This window comes from Podarcis tiliguerta, assembly GCF_965153285.1.
Source record: "Podarcis tiliguerta genome assembly, chromosome: 1".
NCBI lineage: Eukaryota > Metazoa > Chordata > Lepidosauria > Squamata > Lacertidae > Podarcis > Podarcis tiliguerta.
This window is the reverse complement of record NC_139534.1, coordinates 127,803,789-127,826,122: the sequence shown is the minus strand read 5'-3', so window position 1 is coordinate 127,826,122 and position 22,334 is coordinate 127,803,789. Positions and strand designations below refer to the sequence as shown.

Below are 22,334 nucleotides of genomic sequence, written 5' to 3'. Positions count from 1 at the left end.
TAATCATAAAATAGGCTTTTATTCCATAAATCAGTGTTTAAAGTATCTGTTCATCTTGAGACATTCTGTCAGTGCTTGGATACAATGAAAGTTCTCTGCTTAACGAAGATGACTCGGAACAGATTATAAGCAGTCGGCACAAATGTACTGAATCCCACAAGCAAGATAGCTGATGTTTCATCATGGTTCCGGCCATACACACAAGCTCACACTGTTCTGTGCCTTTGGAAGTATTTTCTGCAGGGATCTCTACGTTCAGGGTCACAATTCTGTTGAAAGAAAAGATTAAAATGACACAAACATACAAATATTGGGGAAAGCTATATGTTCTCATCCTAGGGAAAGAGGCAAATCACACAAGTGTTTTGAAGATACTCTGTCCAACTGGCAAATAAAAAAACCTGTCACCTTTAGAGAGAAAAATCAAAGAGTACAGAGCTAACACCATACAATTAAAGGAATTATTTGCACATAATAGAATGCATAAGCTGAGAATACAGAAAAGAGTTACTGAGCTTGGGTGGAAGCCAAAAGTAAACATTTGCTTCTGCAGTACACCATTACTATTTGTAATCTTAACATGATTTAAAAAGAATAAAGGCTATATTGACTTGTAACATCAAAGTGAAATAAGTTGTCATCCTAAAATAGTAATTATATCCAGGAAGATGAAAACTAGCAAATTACATATTTTAAATACTAATACCCAAGTAGACAGATACAGATCAAAGGGTTGTATGAACAGAACCAGCTGTCATAACTTTTCTCTGCCCTTCTGCCCCCCCCCCCCAAATCCCCATTGGTGGTTGTCCTGTATAGCTATGAGTGTAGGAAGAAATCACCTGAACCAAGGCAGTAGGCAATGCTATACAATGCGGTATTTTTAAGTGTTTCCCCAGCAGCATGGGACTAAGCACCCACATCCCTCCAGGAGGATGTCAACCAAACTTAAATCACCCTATGCAGAGCTACTTCTGAGATCACATTGTTTTTCTGTGCAAAATGCCTGGTTTCTCATTTAAGCAGAAAAATATTAGCAACTTTGCCTGACCAGGCTCTTAGCTATCCATTCCACTGACAGGCATCCAGGGACCTCCTTACAAAGACCATTCCACATTGCTAAAGCTTATTCCCACATGTAGAAAACTTTATTAGACTCCAACAATGAAAGCAGGAAGCCAGGTGAGCAGACCAGTTTCAGCCAACAAGCAAAAACAAACAAACAAACAAAAAAACCAGCAATGAAAATCAGTCTAGCTGCATTTTCATTTGCTGCTACTTGCGGTGAAGATGGAAGAATAAGTGTCTTTATTCTACACAGGCAGAGCTTTACAGAGGAAAAACACACTGGGGATGCCTATGATTGGATTTTATTTGTGCGTTGGACTAGCTCCATAAGGATTAGCACTTGGAGAATGAGTTCACTATCAGCATATATGATTATGCAATTCTGACACAACAAAGCACAAAAGGCAACATGAAAATTAAGAGAAGGGGAAAACCTTCACAATACATAAGCTAGCAAATATTGAGAAACTGTCTTACCTTTCCAGATGGCTTGGTGATTAAACAAATCACTGATTTCCAAATGCTCTCTGGAATAGGACGGTAAGCAACTTGAAAGGCACCTGGTAAATAGCAAAAAGAAGTTACATTTCTAGAAAGCCTGGCTGTCCCCCCCCCCCAAGGCATTCCCTCTGCTCCAACACTTCTGCACAAATGGCAATATCTGTATTCTAAATTGCCTGATTCAATAAATTATAGTAAAATGCTCCAGCTGACAGTGCCTATTCCTTCTCTATACTGCTGTCATTACCAGTCTAGACCCTCATAGCTCAGTCAGTAGAGTGTGAGGCTCTTAATCTTAGATCCCTGCCTTACAGGGTTCAGCTAGTCCCTTCTCTACAATTCTATTATCAATGTGCACATTATTGCTTTCAGCATTAAAGGGCATCAACTGGTAATATAAAGTTTTCTTCTAGTTGTGGCTTTATGGAGCTAGAATACTGCTCTGGAGAGGCAGCAACAATTGAGAGACCAGAACTTGGGGAAAAACAGGAGGAAGGTGCCTGAATCACTGTTCGCAAGACAGATTGTTTTCCCAGGGGAGGAATGCTCAGGCTAGAACAAGTATTATACCTTTGACATTATCATAATCCAAACATTCACAGCAGCATGTAAATTATTTATGATGTATTGATTTTAAAATGCATTTTAAAAGCAGGTATCTGATCAAACTACACTTCCAAGTTTCTAAAAACTGTAATACCAAGTTTAGCCAGATCAGTAACTGGAAGAACACCCATAGCTTTTCCAGGATTCTCTAATCACTGTTCATCTCCATCTCAAGTAGCCATGGAGAGCCTGGCATGACAAAAATATTTAACAGCTGCTATAAAGCTGAACTGCTTTTCCTTTCTTTGGAAACATCATTGTTAGTAGCTCTTATGGGCAGAAGAAAAGCAGTGAGCAGACAGCAGGAAAAAAGGCAGGCAACAATAGCGGAGTGTGCAAGCAACAGGAATGTATTCAGCTGCTTCCTTCTCACCTTAGCACACAGTGGGACACACTCAAGTTTTGCAGATTCAAAGTGTTACTCTATGAAGTCTTAGCAGCCTTTCCCAATATATTTTTGTGCCACAAAGCAGCAAGAGCTGTAGCCTACTCTTGGATATTACCTTCAATCTATGATAATAAAAGCAGTCTTGTGATGAAGTGCAGCATGGGAGCTGATTCACATTGAATTGGCTCACCTCTAACACAACAGCAGTTAATGCTTTTGCATTGTGAGAGATTCTTGGGCTCTCAGGCATTGTGGTTTGAATAAGAGGAAAAGAACATCTACTAGTTTGAATGTAACAGTAAATCAAGGTTTGACATAAGGTTGAAATCAAAGCCTGCAAGGGGAGGGGGCAGCACACAAGCTCAAGCCTCAGTGACATAACATCAAACAAAAATTCAACCCAACATGTGAACCAAGCCATTCCTCCCATTGTGTTCACTGTATTTCTTAAAAAAAAAAAAAGACCTTTACACATATGTTAATAGCATGGATTTGTGTATTCAGCTGTAGCCACTTTCTGTACCACAAACTCTGTGAGTTAGTACAATGTCCAAGATTTCTTTCTAATAAACCTACAGTGGCAACTGCCCAAGTTGAATATCTGAGCTTCTAAGGATAATTACTTCCTTTGAAGTGTACAACCCAGCTAGCTTCCCCCTCCCTAAAATAAAATCAGACACTCACACCTTGTTTCATTTAAGAACTGGGGCAAAAGGCAAAACAGAAGAGGAAAATAAAAATGCAGCTACATCCATTTCCTTCCCTTCTTGGTTCCCAGGTTTATGAAGACCTATTCAGATACATGCTAGAACAAATAACATCACTAAGTCAAGCCCTAATTGCTTAACAGCTCATGTGTAACAAAAACAAAAGCATCAGAACTGAGTCTCCCAACAGAGACATCAAACAGCATTCACCACATAAAGGACAGCATGTGAGCTACGATATGAAGTACTAATTTGCTATGTGAAACATAGTTAATGGTCATCATCACAATTATCTGTACATGGCCAAGTTTATTTTGCAAAGACACAGAATAATCTTGTGATAAAAAAAGGTAAAGGGATCCCTGACCATTAGGTCCAGTAGTGACAGACTCTGGGGTTGCAGCGCTCATGTCACTTTATTGGCCAAGGGAGCCGGCGTACAGCTTCCGGGTCATGTGGCCAGCATGACTAAGCCACTTCTGGCAAACCAGAGCAGCGCACGGAAACACTGTTTACCTTCCCGCCGGAGCAGTACCTATTTATCTACTTGCACTTTGATGTGCTTTCAAACTGCTAGGTTGGCAGGAGCAGGGACAGAGCAACAGGAGCTCAACCCGTCATGGGGATTCGAACCGCCAACCTTCTGATTGGCAAGTCCTAGGCTCTGTGGTTTAACACACAGCACCACCCGCGTCCCAATCTTGTGATAGTTTGGTCTTTATTATTTTCATATTCTGTAAGGATTGAAGTTCACACCCCATTCCCACCCATCACCCTAGCAGGATCACTTTAATAATAGCCGTCTACTAGCAGGCAACGTCTATGGCTGGAGTATTTGGTCTACCTACAGTGCAGCTGTGTTTCCTCTCCCAACTGCAATCACAATGCAAAAAATACACTGTACTGTATGTGTCGGGATCAACTAATCAGAGCCAGTGTTAAGACCCACCGTCTCAGTCGTAGTTTACAGCCATCTTGTCTCCGGCATCATATGAAGTGCAGCTGCCCTCGCTCAGCTGTCCCACTCATCCTATGTTCCATGCGGATTATCTTCCTCTTGAGTTAGATAGCCCAGCTTCACAATGGCAGCAGCATCCTCCACCACATGCCTTTTGGCACCACGAAGTCGTTTGCAAGGTGCTCCAAGTTTATTTGTCATCACCATGCTGAACACGTCCCTCTGATGTCTCACTGGGTTAAGTAAGTAAGAAATTGCTGCTGGAATAAGAGATACAAAGTGTCAGCATTTTGGGCAGAGATTATAGGCCCCAGCTCAGTATGAGCTTGTCACCCGCTTCTCAATCAATTCTGTCCTATGATCCCCCTTGTCAAATCAGAACCAATAGTCTGCTCATGGCATGCAAAGGTCTTTGCATGTGGGACACTATTCCAACAAGGTAAGAGTTTTAGAAAAGGGGAGAAGTTCCTGCCAAATTAGGTGCGAGCTCACTCATCCACTTAAAACTCAGTATGAATCAATGAAGATTTTCTGCTGGGGTGTTCAGCCCATCGTGTCTTGGCCTGCTAGGGAGGAAGGTTCTACATGGCTTAAGGTTCTATCTCTTTTTGACTTTGAATTCTCCTTCCACGTGTTAAAGGGAGACTGCCCTACTGTTTGAAAACCACTGTCCTGGGTAGTTAAGTGCAAACATCCGTAATAAATACAGTCAGGTGTGACCAGCAGTTACTAATGGTCTCTTTCTGGCAATTTCTAGATGTCCTGGACAAAGCAAGATATAGCACCTCATTTCTCAAATCATTGCATGATTTGCAGACAACCCAAGGGGAGGGCTCTTTCTTCGTAACAGGTTGGAAAGGGAGACTACTCTCTCTCCAAGTTCTCTGACACACACAAAGAAGGAGCCTGCCTCTTTTAGTACCTCATTTAGAAGATATACCAAGCATTCTTGCTGTTTCCTAGTGTGTTGAAAGCCCAGGGTAAGTGAAAAGCTCTTCCCCGTGTGTGCCAGAGGATTCTGTATAGGAGAGGAGCCAGTGGCCAATACAAATGGCTCACTACTAAGGCCAGCAATAATTTGTGGAGCCCTGCTTAACATTCTCATGAACAGTCCTGTATTTTCTGTATCCAACCTGCAGATGGAAAACCTAGCAAGTTAGCCACGGGTGGCAAAATTAAGATAAATTACAAAGGAGGAAGGACATCCTCTCCCCACCCCATTCCAACTTGTGTGTCACAGATGACAAGATGGCTATGCGGCCTAAAGCATGATGAATATCTACCTCGTGCTCTGTAAATGTCACAACTGTTCAATTTTGTGTTGATTTGAAAACTGGTGTAAAATTATGTTGCTTGCAAATATGCAAATCCTTCTTAACTGAAACAATTTAAATACTGTGAAGGAGGTGCCGGCATACTTTCCCCTTCAAATATCAAACAAGTGCTTCTTGAAATTGGGGGACAAGATGGAGTTCAAACTGCTGGAAATACAAAATTTTAATCTGAAATCTTAGGCACAATACTGTGCCCAGAGCTCAGAACCTGCTTGCGATTATGAAATTCTGTCGCAAAATGTGCCTAGAACAATGGGAGTTTTGAACACTGCCCCTAGTTGCATAATTACCATCCTGAAGAACCAGTGAATTCATAAGTACATCTAGAGTGCAAAGCATACAAGCACATAAAAGATGGGCTGAAGTGATTTAAGAATTTTAAGACAAGAGTTAGTATTTGCAAGGCCCTCGTGAAATTTTATTTTACTCTCTTATAATCCTCAGTAAAAAGCTCTACTCATATTCATGGCAGAAGTTTCTGCTCTACTGATGACAAAAAAGCACTCTCTTATGAAGCTACCTTCTTTTCATCACTTGGCAAGTTGATGGAGAGCACAAAATTCCTAATTCTTATTCACGTTTATAAAGAAATGGTCCTTTTGACAAGGTGCGGTGACTTCTGTTCGGACTACCAGAAACTACTTATGATTTTAAAAAAACAAGGATGTCTGAGCAACTTGCATTTACTAGAAATAGAAGACAGGCACAAAAAGTCTGCACTACAAGAAAGCACAGCTTGCTGCCCCTTGCAGCACAAACATCTCTTAATCCACATTGAGCAGGGGCTCACACATGGCATACTGAAGGTATAAGATATGGATACCTATATATTTATTTGTATGGGATGGCAGGGAGAGAGAAGCATACAGCATTTAGACTTGAGAGTAGTCCTTTGCTTGGGACAATTTTTCGGCTGCAGGGCTAACCACACATACTTATGATGAGTGAACATGACTAGGAGAGTGCTATTAAAGCTAATACTCAACATTAATCCTGAAGAGGAAGTCAAGCTAGTCTTTAATAGAAAATGTTTTAATTCTTCACAGTTGAAGAAAGGCAATAGCCGAAGCTTTTTGTGGGCTAGAGCCCCTCTTCATCAGACAACAGAAGTACTATTCTAGGTTGAAAGGTGCAGACATACATGGATTGTGGAATGTAAGCAAATAGCCAGCGGGGGTTTATGCACAATGGAGCAGGGCCCAGCTGCTTTATGGACAGCCTCCTCGCGCAGATCTCTGAACAGATCTCACGACGGCGCCCCTGATCCACAAATGCATATCCCTCTCAATAAAACGCGCCCTTGAGGCGTCGCAGGATAGTTGGTCGTTTGCGGGTAGCTACTGGAGCAAAAAAAATAATGAAAACGCTATAGCCAAGTAGGGCTACGACAAGGCCCTTTTCACGAGGAAGGTACAGCCATTAAGCACTTTCAAGAAATACGAGGGTGGGAGAAAACTATCGCGCGTCCCAGATCCTCGCGGGAGTCCCTGGTCTATCAAAAGGAAGACTGAGGAGGGAAACCCGGAAGAGGAAGCCCCGCCCCCTTATTGGCGGCTGCGCAAGTCCTGACGTCACACTCGGCTTCCGGTCCGCAGCCCCGCCCCACTACGCAACGTTTACCTCGGGCCGTTGAGGTAGTTTTCCGCGGTAACGGTCGCGGGGCTCGCGGCCCTCTTCGCCCCTCGACGTTCTCCACACAAAATACGGCTGTTTTTAAGCCAACGGACGGAGGTCGCATTCTCCCCCGCCACACACATTAAAAGGCCTCACCGCACCCACACCTACCTCGGCTTCGTTTACCTCAGGCCTCCGCCGGAGCCGCTCCTCAGCACCCCTTCACCTCCAGCCCTCTCAACGAAATGGGACCGAGACGTGACTGAAGAGCGCACAAAATGGCGCCGGGCGAAGGCGATGGGGAGGAAAAAAATAATGAAACCCTGACGGCCGGAGGACGCATGCGCGTTAGGACTCGGCTTTCCCTTCGCCGCCTCCGCAAGCTTCTATTGGCCCCGCCCTCCACCTTTCCGTTTCCATGAGACAGGCGCGGGCAGCCAATCACTTCTCGCCATTCCTCCCACCAAGTCTTCCTCCAATCGCCTCGCGGCGCTTCACATCCGGCCCCTGCAGGCCTCTCGCTCGCTTCCCCTGCTCAGCCCAGGGAGGCGGGGCGGGTGGAAACTTTGACTTAACTCCCTTTTTTAAGCCCCCGGCCGTCCAACGGCGCTTCGCCCTTCCTCGGTTTGGACCAATGAAAAGTCTTTGATGATGGTGGGGGGGGCGGGGAAACGAAGAAGAAGAAGAAGTCAGGTGCGGGCGGGGGCGGAGGAAAGCGGCCGCCCAATCGCGTGGCGGAGAGCTGCCCTTCCGCAGTCCAATGAAAGGCGGGAGCTGCGCGCGGCGCCCGATCGGGGCGGGGCAGAGCGCCCCCTCGAGCGTCACGGGCGGGGAGGGGGCCCCGCGGGGGGGGGAGCCAATGGGAGGCCGCGCCGCGCAGATCCTGCTCAACAGCTTGTTATTTGGGTGTTGAGCCGCGCAAGGCAGCAGCAGCAGCAGCGCTGGGCGAGGGAGTCCCGCCCGCCGCCCGTCAGGGAGCCAGAGCGCGCGAGCCAGAGGCAGCCCGGGCTGCCGGGGGCGGGGAAGAGGCGGAGCTGAGGCGCGAGACCACAGGCCCGTCCTCCTTCCCCACCTCCCTCCCTCCCTCCCCGCTGCCGCCGCTCGCTCGCTCCGTCGTCGTCGTCGTCGTCCTTCGCCGCCTCAGCCGCCGCAGCCGCCGCTTCTTTCCTGCTGGGGGTCGGACGGCGGAGACGCGCCCACGGAGGAAGGAAACGGGGCCGCCGCCGCCGCCGGATCCTCGTCGGCGGTGAGTTGGTGGCGGGGCTGAGGGGGCCTGGCCGGGCTCGGAGGGAAGGCAGGGGACCCTGCTCTGGAACTCGGGATCCCCTCCGGAGGGTGCGGGAGGCCCGGGCGGGAACCTGCTTCTCTAAAGCCTCACCGGCGAGGCGGAGAAGCGCTGCCGCCTTCTGCCTCCTTCCCCTCACGGAGGAGCAACAACACACCGGCCAAGTCCTCCTTCCTCCGGCCACACTTTGAGCAGGCTCTCTTTCCCCGCCACATCTGGATGAGGCCCCCTTCAGCTCGGGGCGGGCCTCCTTCCCATTACTTCTCGTTTCCCTTCTCCCCCCTCAGATAAAGCCCTTCGTCAGTTGCCTTGGCCTTCCTCAGAGGGGGGGGGGTGGAGGGGTTCTTGCCCCCCCCCGCTTGCCATCGCCTTGGTTGGGGGTCCGAGGGGCTTGTGTCTTGGGGGGTAGTCGGGGTGGGCCGGGAGGCGAGGGGGGTTCACAGAGGCCAAGGCCTAGAAGAGGGGTAAGTTTTTTTAATCGGGTGGGTGGGAAAGGGGGGGAATGTGTTTCCTTTCGGAGTCGAGAAGGTTTCCCAAAACACAGCACGAATTTTGTTTCCACTCTGGGGGGCGGAAGGAGGAGGGCTTGGGCATATGGGGAAGTGCGTTTAAAAGGAATGGGGCTTGTTTCGAGCGAGGCCTGGATGTGAATCGGAGTGGGAACTAAGTGCAGGGGGTGGGGAAAGAAGGTCTGAGGTGCTTTTCAGCCAGGAAAAGCAAAAGAGTGATTTTGCTAAGCGATCGAGGGGATGTTGCCGACAACTTGCTGCAGCCCTGTGCACCCTTGGGTGCAAGTCCCACTTGAGTACATACTTTTGAGTAAACAGACAGAGGATCAAGCTGGAAGTCGTAAATGGAGGGTGTGTCTGCATTTGACTGGCCTGTCAGCCTCCCCTTTGCCAGGCAGCATTTTTACCTTCAGATGTATTCTTGTCTGTCTTTTCAGATTTAAGAAACTAAGGGGGCTGAAGATCCTGCCTACTTGGGATTCCTCCTGTTTCTTGATCATCCTCTTGCTTCCTTTAAGTGAATGTCGTCTCCGTGGCCTTAGAGTTCCTTTTCTTGACAGGCTGAAGAGAAAAGGATGGATGACAGTTACTGACGGGGGATGCAGAGATGAGCAAGAGGGAGCTGAAATAGAGAGAAGGTAGCAGCATCAGCTGCTTCTCAACCAGAACTCCAAATTGCCCACTTACTACTTTTCAGCACTTTCCTTCTCCTTGACAGTATGAGGCCTGGAGTGAGTGTTCTACAGATGCAGAAGTTCTGTGTTGTGTACACTAAGGAGAGGATTGTGTTTTCATAATTGACCACTGACTTCATAGTTTAATTTCTTGCTCTTGAGTTCTGTCACTTTTTTATTATTACATGTATGAATATTACCATTTTCTCCTTATTTTCTAGATTTTTCTTCAACTGTGGTAAAAAGAAAACTTTTGAGCTGGAATCCCTCAAATAACCTTCAAAGATGAAGGTAAATCTGTTTCTCAACTTCTCAGTTTTCCCTTCTATGTATTAATTTCCTTCAATGTTAAAAGTACATCATCCTGTTGAGTACATATTTAGTAAAATATGGTTCATATGCCACTGCTAAGGAAGCTTACCTTTTGCTAAACAGCCACATATGTCTGCAAACCCAGTGAACAATTTAATATTGCAGTATAGAAATACAATAGCATAAAATAGGATGCTGCCTCACACCAGGTCAAATTATTGATTCATCTAGGCTAGTACTAGCTCTCCAGTATCTCAGGCAGAGGTCATTTCTGTTTCATGCTACCTGATGCTGGAAATTGAAGTTGGGACCTACTGCATGCAAAGCATGGGAGAAAATGTTTATAACTTACATAGGCTTTGCAGTTCCAAAATGGTGGCAAGAATTTTGTTTTACTTATGTGTACTCACTGGGAAGCTACTTTCCAGCTCTGGAAAGAATCGAGGCATTCCTCTTCTGCTTCTTTACATTCAAGAACTTATATATCCGTAACATCAGTGCTAAAATTACGTTGTGTTTCACATGTTTCTCTGAAAAGTTGAAATTGCTGTTTTCCACTACGGTGTATTGGGAATGAGAAGTGAAATTGTATCCCTGCCCACTCATTTTCTGGATTGTAAGATTGTTTGCTAGTTATTACTTGCTGTTAAAAACATCACTATTCAGTGCTACTTGTTCGCTAGTTATTACTTGTCATTAAAAAGGTCACTATTCAATGATGCTAATTCATTGAACAGAAGTATGGTCAAAGTTGATCAAAGTGAAAGTACATAAGACACTGCCTTATACTTATTTTCTAATGAATTAAGTCCTAATTGTTGGACTAAGGCTGCAATCTAATGCACACTTACCTGGGAACTACCCTGTTAAAATGTGCTGTTAAAGTATTTTCTAATAAATGGGCTGTTAAGCTGGCAAATAATCCAGTGTTGTATCAGCAGTTAAAACTTTGTTAACCTCTTCTGTTCTGTATCCAGGTGCTTGTTTTTTTTGGGGGGGGGTGCAGCTTTTGGAAAAAGTGAACAGGAAACTAAGGAAAATTAGTGTTGCATTCTATCCTCATTAAGCAACAATTGGGCTTGTTTCTCTTTCTTTCAACTGTATATGAGAAATGTATTCTGAAACAAAAAGTTTGACTGTTGGTATGTCTGCCTGAGAAACCACTTGTGGCCAGTAAGACTTAAAATACATTGGCTGAAGCAGCAGCTGTCAAATTTTTTGTTTACAACTGCAATGTTTGAGTATTGTGCACTTCTTCAAAGACTTCAGAGCGTACAATCCATCTTGCAGAAATACACATTCTTGTAGGATTATTTTTAGTGTTTCCAGTGTGTACTGTTAAGTATTGGTCACTGTAAGCTGCTGTCCAAATAGCAGATTACAAATGGTATAAAGATTTGGATTAATCTATATGCTATCTTAGTAAAAGCAAAACACAAGAACCAGGTCCTTTCTCTTTTTGGTGACTAGAGTTTTTTATGAATGGATACACTAAATAAATCGCAATAGATTCTAATGACTTGTTGGGTCAGAGTAAACCTGTGTGTATATGCAACTCCACTGATTGCCAGTGGCAGGTCTTAGCCTGTCAGTTACTTTCTGGAGACTTAAAAGTTTTTCATCGTGGTTTTGTTACGATTAAGCTTAAAATTGTGCCACATGAACCTTGAGAAGTGTGCTTGAATGCTTCCACCCCTTGACCATTTTTTATCTCTCTTCAGGCAGCAGATGAGCCTGCCTACCTGACAGTTGGGACTGATGTCAGTGCCAAATACCGGGGTGCCTTCTGCGAGGCAAAAATTAAGACAGTAAAAAGGCTGGTGAAAGTCAAGGTAAGAGAGAGCACTAATGCCAGTGCATTAGCCACAGGTCTTTCACATCACCTATTTCCTTAGATACTTTTAGCTAGAGACCCAATAGGGCACCCTGCGGAAATAAAAAGCCAAAATGTAAGGTAGCATCATTTATTTTCCAGCAGTAAGAAACCCCACTTATTTTCTCTCTTCTGGTCCAAATAAGTGTTGCGGCATTGGGGTTGGGGAGAGAATCAGGAAATCCCTGTATTTCTCCTTGGATTTCTCATTTTAGGATTCTATCTTTGCTGAAGAGCAGGGTTTTTGTTTAAAAAAAGAAAAATCAATAACAATTTGTCCTTACTATAAATTTGATGGGTCTTTTTTGTAAGTGCTGAAATGGGTAAGGATTAAGGAGAGCCCTTCATAGGCTTCACCTGTATGATATCTAGAAATTCAGCTTTAAAAATACATTCATTTCTGAAGTGTTTCCTTTAAGGGTATCTTCTAGCAATGGAGTGCACGGGTCTACAGTTGCTGGATCGTTAAGAGAGCTTTCTAATTGGTGTAATCTGCTGTGTTGTCAAAGAGACAGACTTATGGCTAAGTTGCTGGTGTAGCAGGAATTGTGATTTGCTCAGTCATTGATCAAGAGAAAGCAAATCTCTAATGGATCTGAGTTAATGGATCGGTTGCATGTGAAGCCATGATCATGTTGGTATTTTGCCTCACAATTAGTAGTCTCATGGCACCTTTCAAAAGACTCACAGATTTAGACTGCAGTCTTGTGCCCACTTTCAAGTCCCTGTGACCATAATGGGACATCCTGTGTATGATTGTCCTGTTATTGTGGCATAAACCTCAGTCAGCTAAAACGTGTTCTTCTTTGATTTGTGTCAAGAGTTTCAATGTACTACACTGTATGTAAAAAATAGGTTTACTAAGGAAACATCACTGGAGTCCCCCATCCCCAGATCATTTATTGACCTGACTTGGCAACCAGACAAATACCATATACTCAATTGATAACGTGAAATTAAATTTATTGCAATTTCTTCCATAGTTGTGCTGCTGTTTTATTTGAATGCTTTTAGGGACGCGGGTGGCGCTGTGGGTTAAAGCCTCAGTGCCTAGGGCTTGCCGATCGAAAGGTCGGCGGTTCGAATCCCCGCGGCGGGGTGCGCTCCCGTTGTTCGGTCCCAGCGCCTGCCAACCTAGCAGTTCGAAAGCACTCTCGGGTGCAAGTAGATAAATAGGGACCGCTTACTAGCGGGAAGGTAAACGGCGTTTCCGTGTGCGGCTCTGGCTCGCCAGAGCAGCGATGTCACGCTGGCCACGTGACCCGGAAGTGTCTTCGGACAGCGCTGGCCCTTGGCCTCTTGAGTGAGATGGGCGCACAACCCTAGAGTCTGTCAAGACTGGCCCGTACGGGCAGGGGTACCTTTACCTTTACCTTTAATAAAAGCAAACTTCCATGTTTGAAAAATCTTACTTAGAATAATGTTCTACTCTGCATGCTGGCATATAGGGTGAGATCCGATGTCACAGCAATGTGCACTTCCTCCCCTTCTGCTCTCACCCCCAGTTGGATCTGGAAAGTCCCCATACCTGCTGGGGAATACTTTAGGGAGCGACCTACTGGCGCATAAAAGCCTTGTGTGCACACATGAAAGTCCATTGCTCAAGTGGGCTGACGTTGAATCTCACAGTAAATGACATGCATTTTTTAACCTCTTTGCAAGTAAAATCGTTTCCTTTAAAATCCCTCTCAAAATATGCAGGTGATCTTAAAACAGGATAATTCAACACAGTTGGTGCAAGATGACCAAGTCAAAGGACCTTTAAGGGTATGTATGCATGTTTTCTTCAAAAGTTATCAGTAAATTCAAAAAACTGTCCATTTAAATGCCTGATTCAGAGTAAGCCAAATGACAGCAGCATTCCTGTTTGACTTTCGTTCTCACATTCATGCATATATATATATTCACTGAAATATTAAAGTGAAGATCTACAAATAGTTCAATCAAAAAACGGAGGAAGGAATTATCTACGAAAGGAAAACTGTATAAAGTAGAATATTTCAGTGCAATGTTTATGTAACCATTCCTCACTTCAGAAACTTGATACAAAGTTTCTGAGTCCCAAAGCATGGCCTTCCATGGGATAATTTTCAGTCTTGGTTCCATGATAGTACAGACTATTCAGCTGACAATGAAACACATCCAGGTCCCACCTCAGAGTTCAGTCATTACACACTTAAGTGCTATTGAAATAAAAAGCCTTTAAGTGCAACATCTAAGGGCATTAGCTTCTTTAGTCTTGAAAGACTTTACTGCTGAGAGGAGTGTCAAAGTCTGCTAAGAAAAAAGTGTGCTGGGTGCATCCATTGCTCTGTGTACAGTGGGAAGGCCCCAAACAACTATTATTCCCTCTGCTGCTCGATGAGCAGTGGTATCATCCTGATGGAGGGCATAAGGAGGCACAAACTGCACGGCAGCTGATAATCCCACAGAGCAAGAGCCACACCCTTAACTGTGACTGAATGGGCAAAAGGAAGGCAAGTATACAGGCGGCTATCCCACACTTAAATGCAGGATGCTGACTTGTTCTGAAAGCAAATCGAAAGCATGCCCCAAATTCAAATCCAGGGGAGCAAAACTAGTGCCTTAGTTGTCAAAAAGGTTGGGGAACACTTATGCACCGCTGGGTTTAAATTTAGGGTGTTGATCTGTACGAGGAACTGAATGTGATTTCTAACATTATAGGTTGGTGCCACTGTTGAAACCAAGATGTCTGATGGATCGTTTCAAGAGGCCACTGTCAGTAAACTGACAGATGCAAGCTGGTATACTGTAGGTAAGTAGATTTCTGTGCCAAACTAGATTTCACTGGCACTAAGATATACATAATTTCTTCTCTGTCCCAGATGAACAGCGGTTTTTGAGCAGATCTCTTATGACTTTTTAAACTTCCCAGTAAAATACGGTGTCTGTATAGAAGGAATATTGCCAAATGTTTAACCATGACTTAGAACTGGGAGGGAAGACATGGAGCCAACTAAAATACCTCAAGCCACAGCCCTCGCCAGCCCTGCATGAGTCCTTTTGCCTGGATGTAATGTGTCCTTGAACTCTAATGGTGATAGTAATACCTGCTTTCTTGGATAGAGAGGGATGTGTGAGTGTGAAGACACTAACCAACATTGCAGAAGCAAAAAAACACATTTATTTCTGCACCTAGTATTGCCTCCGCTCTGCCTGTCACTGCCGTGTGGCTCCTATAAGGTTGCCCAGAGGGGAATGTGACCCTTGGGCTAAAAAAGGTTCAGGCTGCTTACATAGTGGACTCTTCAGCATTAGAAAGCAATACATCAAAAGTGTCTGCTGGGTTGTTGAGTTAATCCATGATCAGTAGATGGACTGTACTACTTCAGATTGTACTTGTGGGTCCGCTGTACAAATGCCCAATTATGCTAAAAACAGCTCCCCAAAATGTACCAGACTATCAACTTTCAGATTTCTCCTGCCTGCAGACTGAAATGGTGTGGTTAAGCAACAGATGCTTCATGTGGAGCTGCTCTGTTTTGCAAGGGATGGAGAACTTCTGGTCCTCCAGATGTTGCTAGAGTACTATTCCCATCATTCCCGACAATTGGCTGTGCTGGCTGGGGTTGTTGGGAGTTTTTCCAACATCTGGAGGGCTACAGGTTCCCCACCCCTGGTCTGAGGATGCCAGGCTTTGAGTTAGGAGCTCAGCCTCTTAGGAAAAACCAGGCTATGTGTATAAAGTGAGCAAACAAGTTTAGAAAAGTTAAGTGTAAACTACTTCCCTAGGGCTCATCTTTACCAGCTTCACTAAGCACCTCCATTAGTGTCATGCTTATTGGCTGTACCTTCATACTGTAGGAGATACTTTTGAATAGGAGAGACAAGAGAAGGGATGGATTGTTGCGAGTTTTGTCTTTCCTGATATGGCTTAGCCTCATAAACATTTGCCTTCTTGTCATTGGGGCTAAGGATTGCTTTTGGGATTCCCCCTTGTAGGTCACAAATAATAAACATACGTATGTATGAGCAGAGAGACTAGTAATTTGTGTGGCACTATCAAGGCTTCTGGAAGGGATAAAGGCCAAGGCAGTGGATTTTCTTTTAACTTCTGTGTTAAAATAAGTTAACAAGCTGAGAACAGTTTGCTGTATGACAGTGTTTTTCAAGTGTAATTGTGTTTACATAGCAACAAAATATTGGAGAACATAATTCCTTTGGCTGCCCTGAGCATCACTCCTAAAGTTTAAAGAAATTGCAGAATTGGTTTTGGCATGTTTGCATTTGATAATTGTGGCCCAGGAGCTTAGAAATTGTTTCAGGGACCCTAAATGCCTTCTCTAGCATTTCTTATTCTTGGGGAGATGAAGGAATAAAGAGTTCCTAGCCTGAGAGACCAAGATTTTGGGGAACTGCTGCCAGTTATGGTAGATCATACTGAGTTAGATGGGTTCGTGGTCTGATCTGGTACTGGATAACTTTACTTATTCATATTGCCCTCTGCCACATGAGAATTGTTAACAGTGTCTTGTAAAATAAAACATAACAGTATTTTAAATATTTGTCACTGGACTTTAAATTAAGTTGTAATGTTGTTGTTTTTAATAAAGAGTATTTGTAAGTTTAGAATGCCCGATATATTGTTGTTGAGATAACTGCATGGATTTTAAACAAACTTTATCCCATTTGAACAAAGGCTTATTTGTAAGTTGCTTCTTTCAAGAAGTTCTGCAAGTCCTTTGCATACTTAATTCTTGAGTAAATATTATTCTCTGGAAGAATGGCTTAAAAGTGTTCTAGGGCTGTTTCATGCAAGTGTCAAGGACAAGAATGTAGTGGCAGTCAAATTTCGGGTTCCAGCACTGCATTAAGAATTGAAAATTGACTTATAACTGTAAAGTTTGTTTTGGTAAGCCTTAATGTATTAACTAAACTTCACAGGGTTTCATGTGTTAAATTGTTTGGCTTTTGTCCCCCTTTACAAAAGCTCCAGGAAAGTGTATCTGTACTTTGCCCGGCTGCAGGGATATGCATTAAAATATTACCTGCCTCTGGAAATAGCTTGTGTGTGTGCCTTTAAGCAGATACTGACACTGCTTTATGTGGAATATGAAGGTTCTGGTTTGGTTAATTTCACTCTGGTCCATGTTTGCTGTCATATTGAGCAGGGCCAGGAGCTTCTTGAATAGACCAGCATTTTATCTATTTAACAGCTGGTCTCTGGTTTCCAGGTGGATACCTAGGTTCTTGTCCTAAGCTGGAATACACGTGGATAGAATTGTAGCCTTATGCCTCAATGAATAATTGTCTTCACCTGAACAAAGGTGGTTTGGTTGTAGTGAGAGTAAGAAAATGCTAAGGAAAGCATTGAGGAGTGAATGCCCCCTTTTTGTGGTGACACATGTATGCAAGGGGAAATCAGCGTCTCAGAGTTTGTTGTGGCTGGTGGGATCTTCCCCCGAGTGGAGTTCTGCTCAGGTGATGCTTCTGCAGGCAGAAGTGGGAGGAGACTTTCCTCAATTTCTGCCTGCAATCTCTTGCACTCTCCGAAAACCTGTTTTAGAAGGTTGGGAAAAGGCTAACTTAGGATCCCAGCCAGAATCATTCCTTCTGGTAAGCAAGTTCTAAAAAATATTGGCTGTGGCCCAAAGATGAATGCTGCAAGATCCGTGGAACTTAAATTTTCTATTTTAGCCGCAGCCCAGCCTCCACACTGCAAGAGATGCTGACATTTGGGTCACTCTCACTTGACTTGGAGTAACGTTTACATAGTTCAAATGGAATTCATGACTACAAGATGGACAGCAGCAATATACCTTTAAATACCAAATAAGGGGTGATTTATCATCTTCTTGCCCTGCTTGTGAGCACTTGGGTGGCAAAATCTCCGAAATGGAAGACAGATAGGGAGGCAAGCAGTTCATAGTTCTTTATTATTGAAAGAGAGGATAAAAGCCATAAGGACCACTGGTCAAAGATTTGACAGGTCTCCTGATTGCTGACAGACAGAAAGCAGTTCTATACAGTAACTGAATGGAAATTTAAGCTGCTATCTCTCAAAATACGGGTAGCCAACATAGTGCCTTCCAGATGTGATGCTACAGCTCCTATAATCCCTGACCTTTAGCCACTCTGCCTGCGGCTGAGAGGAGTTAGGAGTCATACAACACCCGGATGGCTCCATCTTGCTTACCCTTCCTTAAAACATGGGTTAGTGTATTGACCAGATGCAACTGCTGCATAGTATAAATCAGTCAAACAACATACGGATAAGGATGGGGGAAAGCTACAAAATAGGGAGTGAGCTATTGACACCCTAAGCACCTTTAACTCAATGTTGTAGATTCGTGTCAATTGCTTTTTTCTCAGTCTGCAAACACTGTTAAAGGAATAGAAAATCTTAGGCCTTCCCTATTAACTCCTCTGGGCCTGCCTCACACTGGACCGGTGCGAAGGCAACACTTGTTCCTTACTAAGAACAAACCTTCATTTGTTAACTGCAGGTAGCTGGAGCCAGCATTTAAGCCAGCTGTTGTTTAGCAGGGCACCAGTGTTACCATACATTGATAAACGTCTGGCCCTCAGACTCTGTGTGGCAATTGAATTGTTTCTTCCTTATTAAGGAAGTAGTTGTGTTAGTGGGCTTCAATTTTGGAGCTCTCCCCTCTCTCTCCAGCATGAATTTGCCATATCCAACTTTCTATCTTTTGGGGGAAATTGTTGCTGATTGTTAGGCATAACTGGCTACAGCTGCATGCTTGTCTGAAGTGAGTGCCATGGGAAAGGAGGGGGGAAGCTGTCCCTCCCCAGATGTTGGTGACTCCCAACTTGCATCAGCACCAGCCAGAATGGCCAATGGTCAGGAAAGATGGGAGCGGGATGGAGCCCAACAATCTCTGGAAGGCAACAGATTCAGACTTGAAGAGATTGAATTCAGTTCTTCCCTCAGCCATGAACATGAAAGGTGTCCCCTCAGCCTCTCAGTCTCATCATCTGTTATATGGGACTGATAGTTGTAGTCAGGAGTGTACTCAACATTTTTCTGAAATGTGTACCCATGTCCCCTAATTGTCACACATAAACCAGAGTGTTGTAGTGGTTAGAAGGCTGAATTGGGAATAGGGAGATTTGTGTTTAAAACCCCGCTTAACCGTAAAGCTCAATGTGTTAACTATGACCCAGTTGCTGTCTCTTAGACTAGCTTACTTTAAAGCATTGCTGCGGGGATTTTGTGTGTCATTGTGTGAGGGTTTGTTTGGTTTTGTGTGTGTTTTTGTGCCATGGGGCTTTTATACAGCCTTGAGCGCCTTGGTAGTACAGTATAGAAATGGTGATAAGAATAAAATGTCCTTTTGAGATCTCAGGGCTTGCCAACTTGGTGCCCTCCAGGTGCCCTTGGGCACTAACTCCCATCACTGAGGTCCAGCGCCAAGGGCGTTCTGGCGGTTCCCTCGCTGCGAGAAGTAAGGTTACGGATAACCAGGCAGGGGGCCTTCTTGGTAGTGACACCTGTCCCGTGGAACGCCCTCCCAGCAGATGTCAAGGCAATAAACAACTATTTTACTTTTAAAAGACAACTGAAGGCGGCCCTGTTTAGGGAAGTTTTTAATGTCTGACGCTGTATTGTTTTTAATATTCGTTTGGAAGCCACCCAGAGTGGCTGGGGAAACCCAGCCAGGTGGGCGGGGTATAAATTATTATTATTATTAGCCCTAGCCAGCATGGTCAGTGGTCAGGGATGATGGGAATTGTAGTTGAGGACTACGTTGTCCACTCTTGCTCTAATCATAAAACTTCTAAACAAGGGGACCAATTAAGTGTAATAAGAATGCTTATTCGGTTCTCTCATTTCTTGTTCCCCTGTGTTTTGTTGCACTTTCCATTTTGTATGTTTCAGTAAGGGAAATGTTGTAGAAATGGTGATGCTACTGAGCTAACTTACAGGTGTATAGGTATGAAGTGCTTTGCAAATTGTAAAGATGCAGCCTGGAAGCAGAGTAGCATTTACTATCTTTGATGTGTGTGTTTTTGGTGGGAAAAATATGGCCGGATTCTGCTGGATCTGCACTAGCAGTTAATAAGAGAGCAAAACAGTGGCACTGAGCTCTTGTCAGTTGTTGTTCTTCTAGGAATCTTTAATTTTCATGGCTCCTTGACAATGTACTCTTTTAAGAACAGTTAAGTGTATTGAAAAGGTCATGCTCAGGGAGGCTTTAATTTGAAGTAGGCTGCATGTGAAGTAGATTAAAAAGAAAGGAGATTTAGAACAGCAAGGAATACTTAGCTGGGAGGAAAGAGTGGGTGGTGATACAATGGAAGTGCGGTGTTTTTTTAATAAAATGCTTGAACCAGATGCTTGAACACCCTCTTCGCAGTACCAGTGAGACTGGTAGAAGCAGAACATTTAATTGGGTGGAAGATACTATATCTGTGACATAATGCTAAATTACTAAATTTCTGTCGCTTGATTTCACTATGTCCAATAGAAGTCGAACTTCCTTTTTAAAACAGAAGTGGATTAAATACCATTGAAAAGCACTCCTTTTCTCTACTGCAGTGTCTCTGGAGTGCTGGCTGGAATAGGGAAAACTGATGCAGTAGAAGAGTGATGGGTTCCTACCCTGTAGCTCCTTGCAGCAGAAGGAGGGCTGTGCGGAAGCAGTTTTTACTACACACATGACCCCTGCTGTATATGTGCAGTCCTTGCCTCTCCTCCAAGCGTAACATTTGAAAATAGCCCAGGCATGTGACCTGTCTCCAGTAGTAATGGGCAGATCAGGGGAACAGGCCCTGCATGTTGTGTTCTGTGTGTGGCATGGACACTGTCGCCCATAAACTGCACATAGAGGGACCAAGTATGAAGTGACTCCAGATTCACATATTGAGATAGCCAGTGGTCCAGCACCTCTGCCTTTCCTCATTGCTCAGTGTGGACCCCAAATAAAGAAACAGCCAGCAATGGGAGTGTCTCCCCATTTCAAATCCTTTCTGATAAAGGATTAGATCTGTTGCTTTTTCCATATACGTCTGACTCAGGAAACTGCAGTATTTCTCATCATTCATCCTTTACTATTCTAATTCATAAAAAGAACCAAACCTTAATTTTTTTTTTAAATCTAAAAGTCATATATTCGAAGAACTAAGTGTTCCAATTCTGTATTTATTTATTTTTTGTTTAGTATGGTGTGTTGTGCTGTCAGCTGAGACGAGGGAAACAAGCTGGGAACAAGTTTCAGGCAAAATGAGAGCCAGTATTTCAATAAATGTTGGCTCGAATATAGTGGGGGTGCTTGGTTACCTTTTGGCTCCTTGCCCTCATAACCTGCACCAGGGGTGGGGATCCAGTGGCTCTCCAGATGTTGTTGATCTCCAAGTCCTGTCGGTTGCAGTCGGCACAGCCAGTGGTCAAGGATGATGGGAGATGGGAGTCCAACAACTTTGAACTTTTTTTAAAAAGTTGAATTTGCGTTGACATACTTTCTTGTTTACTCTGTAGTCTAGAGGCGGTTAGACTTGATAACCCTCAGTGTCCCTTTCCAACTCTATACAGTTCTGTGATTCTATGACTTGATCATAATGCACCATGATCCTTTCTTGTGCCCTTAGAAACATCAGTGGTTTTTGATACACCCAATTCTGCTTAGAAAGTTAGTTTGTGGCAGTAGGGAGTTGTTTGTTTGGGGTGCTGCTGCAGGAGGGTCACTAGCAAAACACTTCCATCTTATGAGGCATTCCCAAGAGTCACACCTGCACAGGGAGAAAGTTATTTACCTGGCAACACACAGCTTACTCATAGTGCCGATTCCAATTTTAGTGTGTGAAGTAGCCTTGAAATCCAAAAGTAGACTGCAGCTCCTTCAAGGCAGGATCAAAGCAGATTTAACACATTGTTTGGCTTATCTTTCATTTAACTAATCTTTCTGATTTGAAGACTTAGCCCTGCACCAGCTCGGAACATCAGTGACATAACACTTCACCCCAGCAGCTCTTCACGTGTCAGAAATCGGGACTTTGATTAAATGAAAGGATCATGCAATTCCAAGATCAGTGGTGCATTTCCTCTGCCCCTAGGCAGAAAAAAAAAATCCCATGTGGCTGCTGAAGAGAGATTTTCCATCCTTGCTTAACCTTTAAGCCAATTGCCTTGGCTGCTACAACTTAGAAACTGGAAGTGGTTTCTGTTCAGTCCTGAACAAATGTGCAGCAATACTGAGGAAATGCCCAGAGGGCCCAGTTTTTTCACTGTTTCCTCCACTGGATCATAACCAAGTTCCTGACCCTCAGCACCCACCCCATTCTTTTCCCCCTGCTGTCCTTATTGTGGGCATTCTTTGCTGCTTGCAGTTCACATTCTCCTCTTCCCCCACCTCCGGCAGCCTAGGCTGTGGTGGATTTGTTCATGTTGCTGGTTTTCTGGTAAAGAGCATTCCTGTGCTTTGAAAGGAGGTGACTGTGTGTGTTTAAAGTGCAACATTTAGGTTCTAGACTTTGGTTAGGGGCTCAGTAAGGAGTTGAAATGCTTGTTCTAGGACCTGTCAAGA

General features: G+C 44.2%; 1 protein-coding gene and 1 long non-coding RNA gene across 8 annotated transcripts in view; one reads left to right on the top strand and one right to left on the bottom strand.

Annotated features, from left to right (window-relative positions):
- Window positions 1-7,452, bottom strand: LOC310677678. 2 transcript variants are annotated; one of them, XR_014511361.1, is made up of 4 exons: window positions 7,344-7,452; window positions 4,220-4,485; window positions 1,546-1,628; window positions 1-269 (listed from the first exon to the last, which is right to left on the bottom strand). It is a non-coding gene; the product is annotated as an uncharacterized lncRNA (long non-coding RNA). The 2 variants fall into 2 exon arrangements; XR_014511362.1 differs by having other exon boundaries at window positions 4,220-4,488; window positions 7,344-7,449.
- A 217-nt stretch (window positions 7,453-7,669) lies between these two features.
- Window positions 7,670-22,334, top strand: part of ARID4A (AT-rich interaction domain 4A) — a 62,048-nt gene continuing 47,383 nt past the window's right edge. For 2 of the 6 annotated variants that reach the window (XM_083433924.1, XM_083433919.1), the window contains exons 1-5: window positions 7,670-8,422; window positions 9,866-9,935; window positions 11,678-11,788; window positions 13,531-13,596; window positions 14,515-14,605. In XM_083433924.1, the coding sequence (XP_083290050.1) occupies window positions 9,930-9,935; window positions 11,678-11,788; window positions 13,531-13,596; window positions 14,515-14,605 (274 nt within the window). In that variant the 5' untranslated portion in view covers window positions 7,670-8,422; window positions 9,866-9,929. Of the gene's footprint in view, window positions 8,423-9,407; window positions 9,702-9,865; window positions 9,936-11,677; window positions 11,789-13,530; window positions 13,597-14,514; window positions 14,606-22,334 lie in introns of those variants that run through there. The other 4 variants (XM_083433921.1, XM_083433923.1, XM_083433922.1 and 1 more) reach the window with 4 other exon arrangements.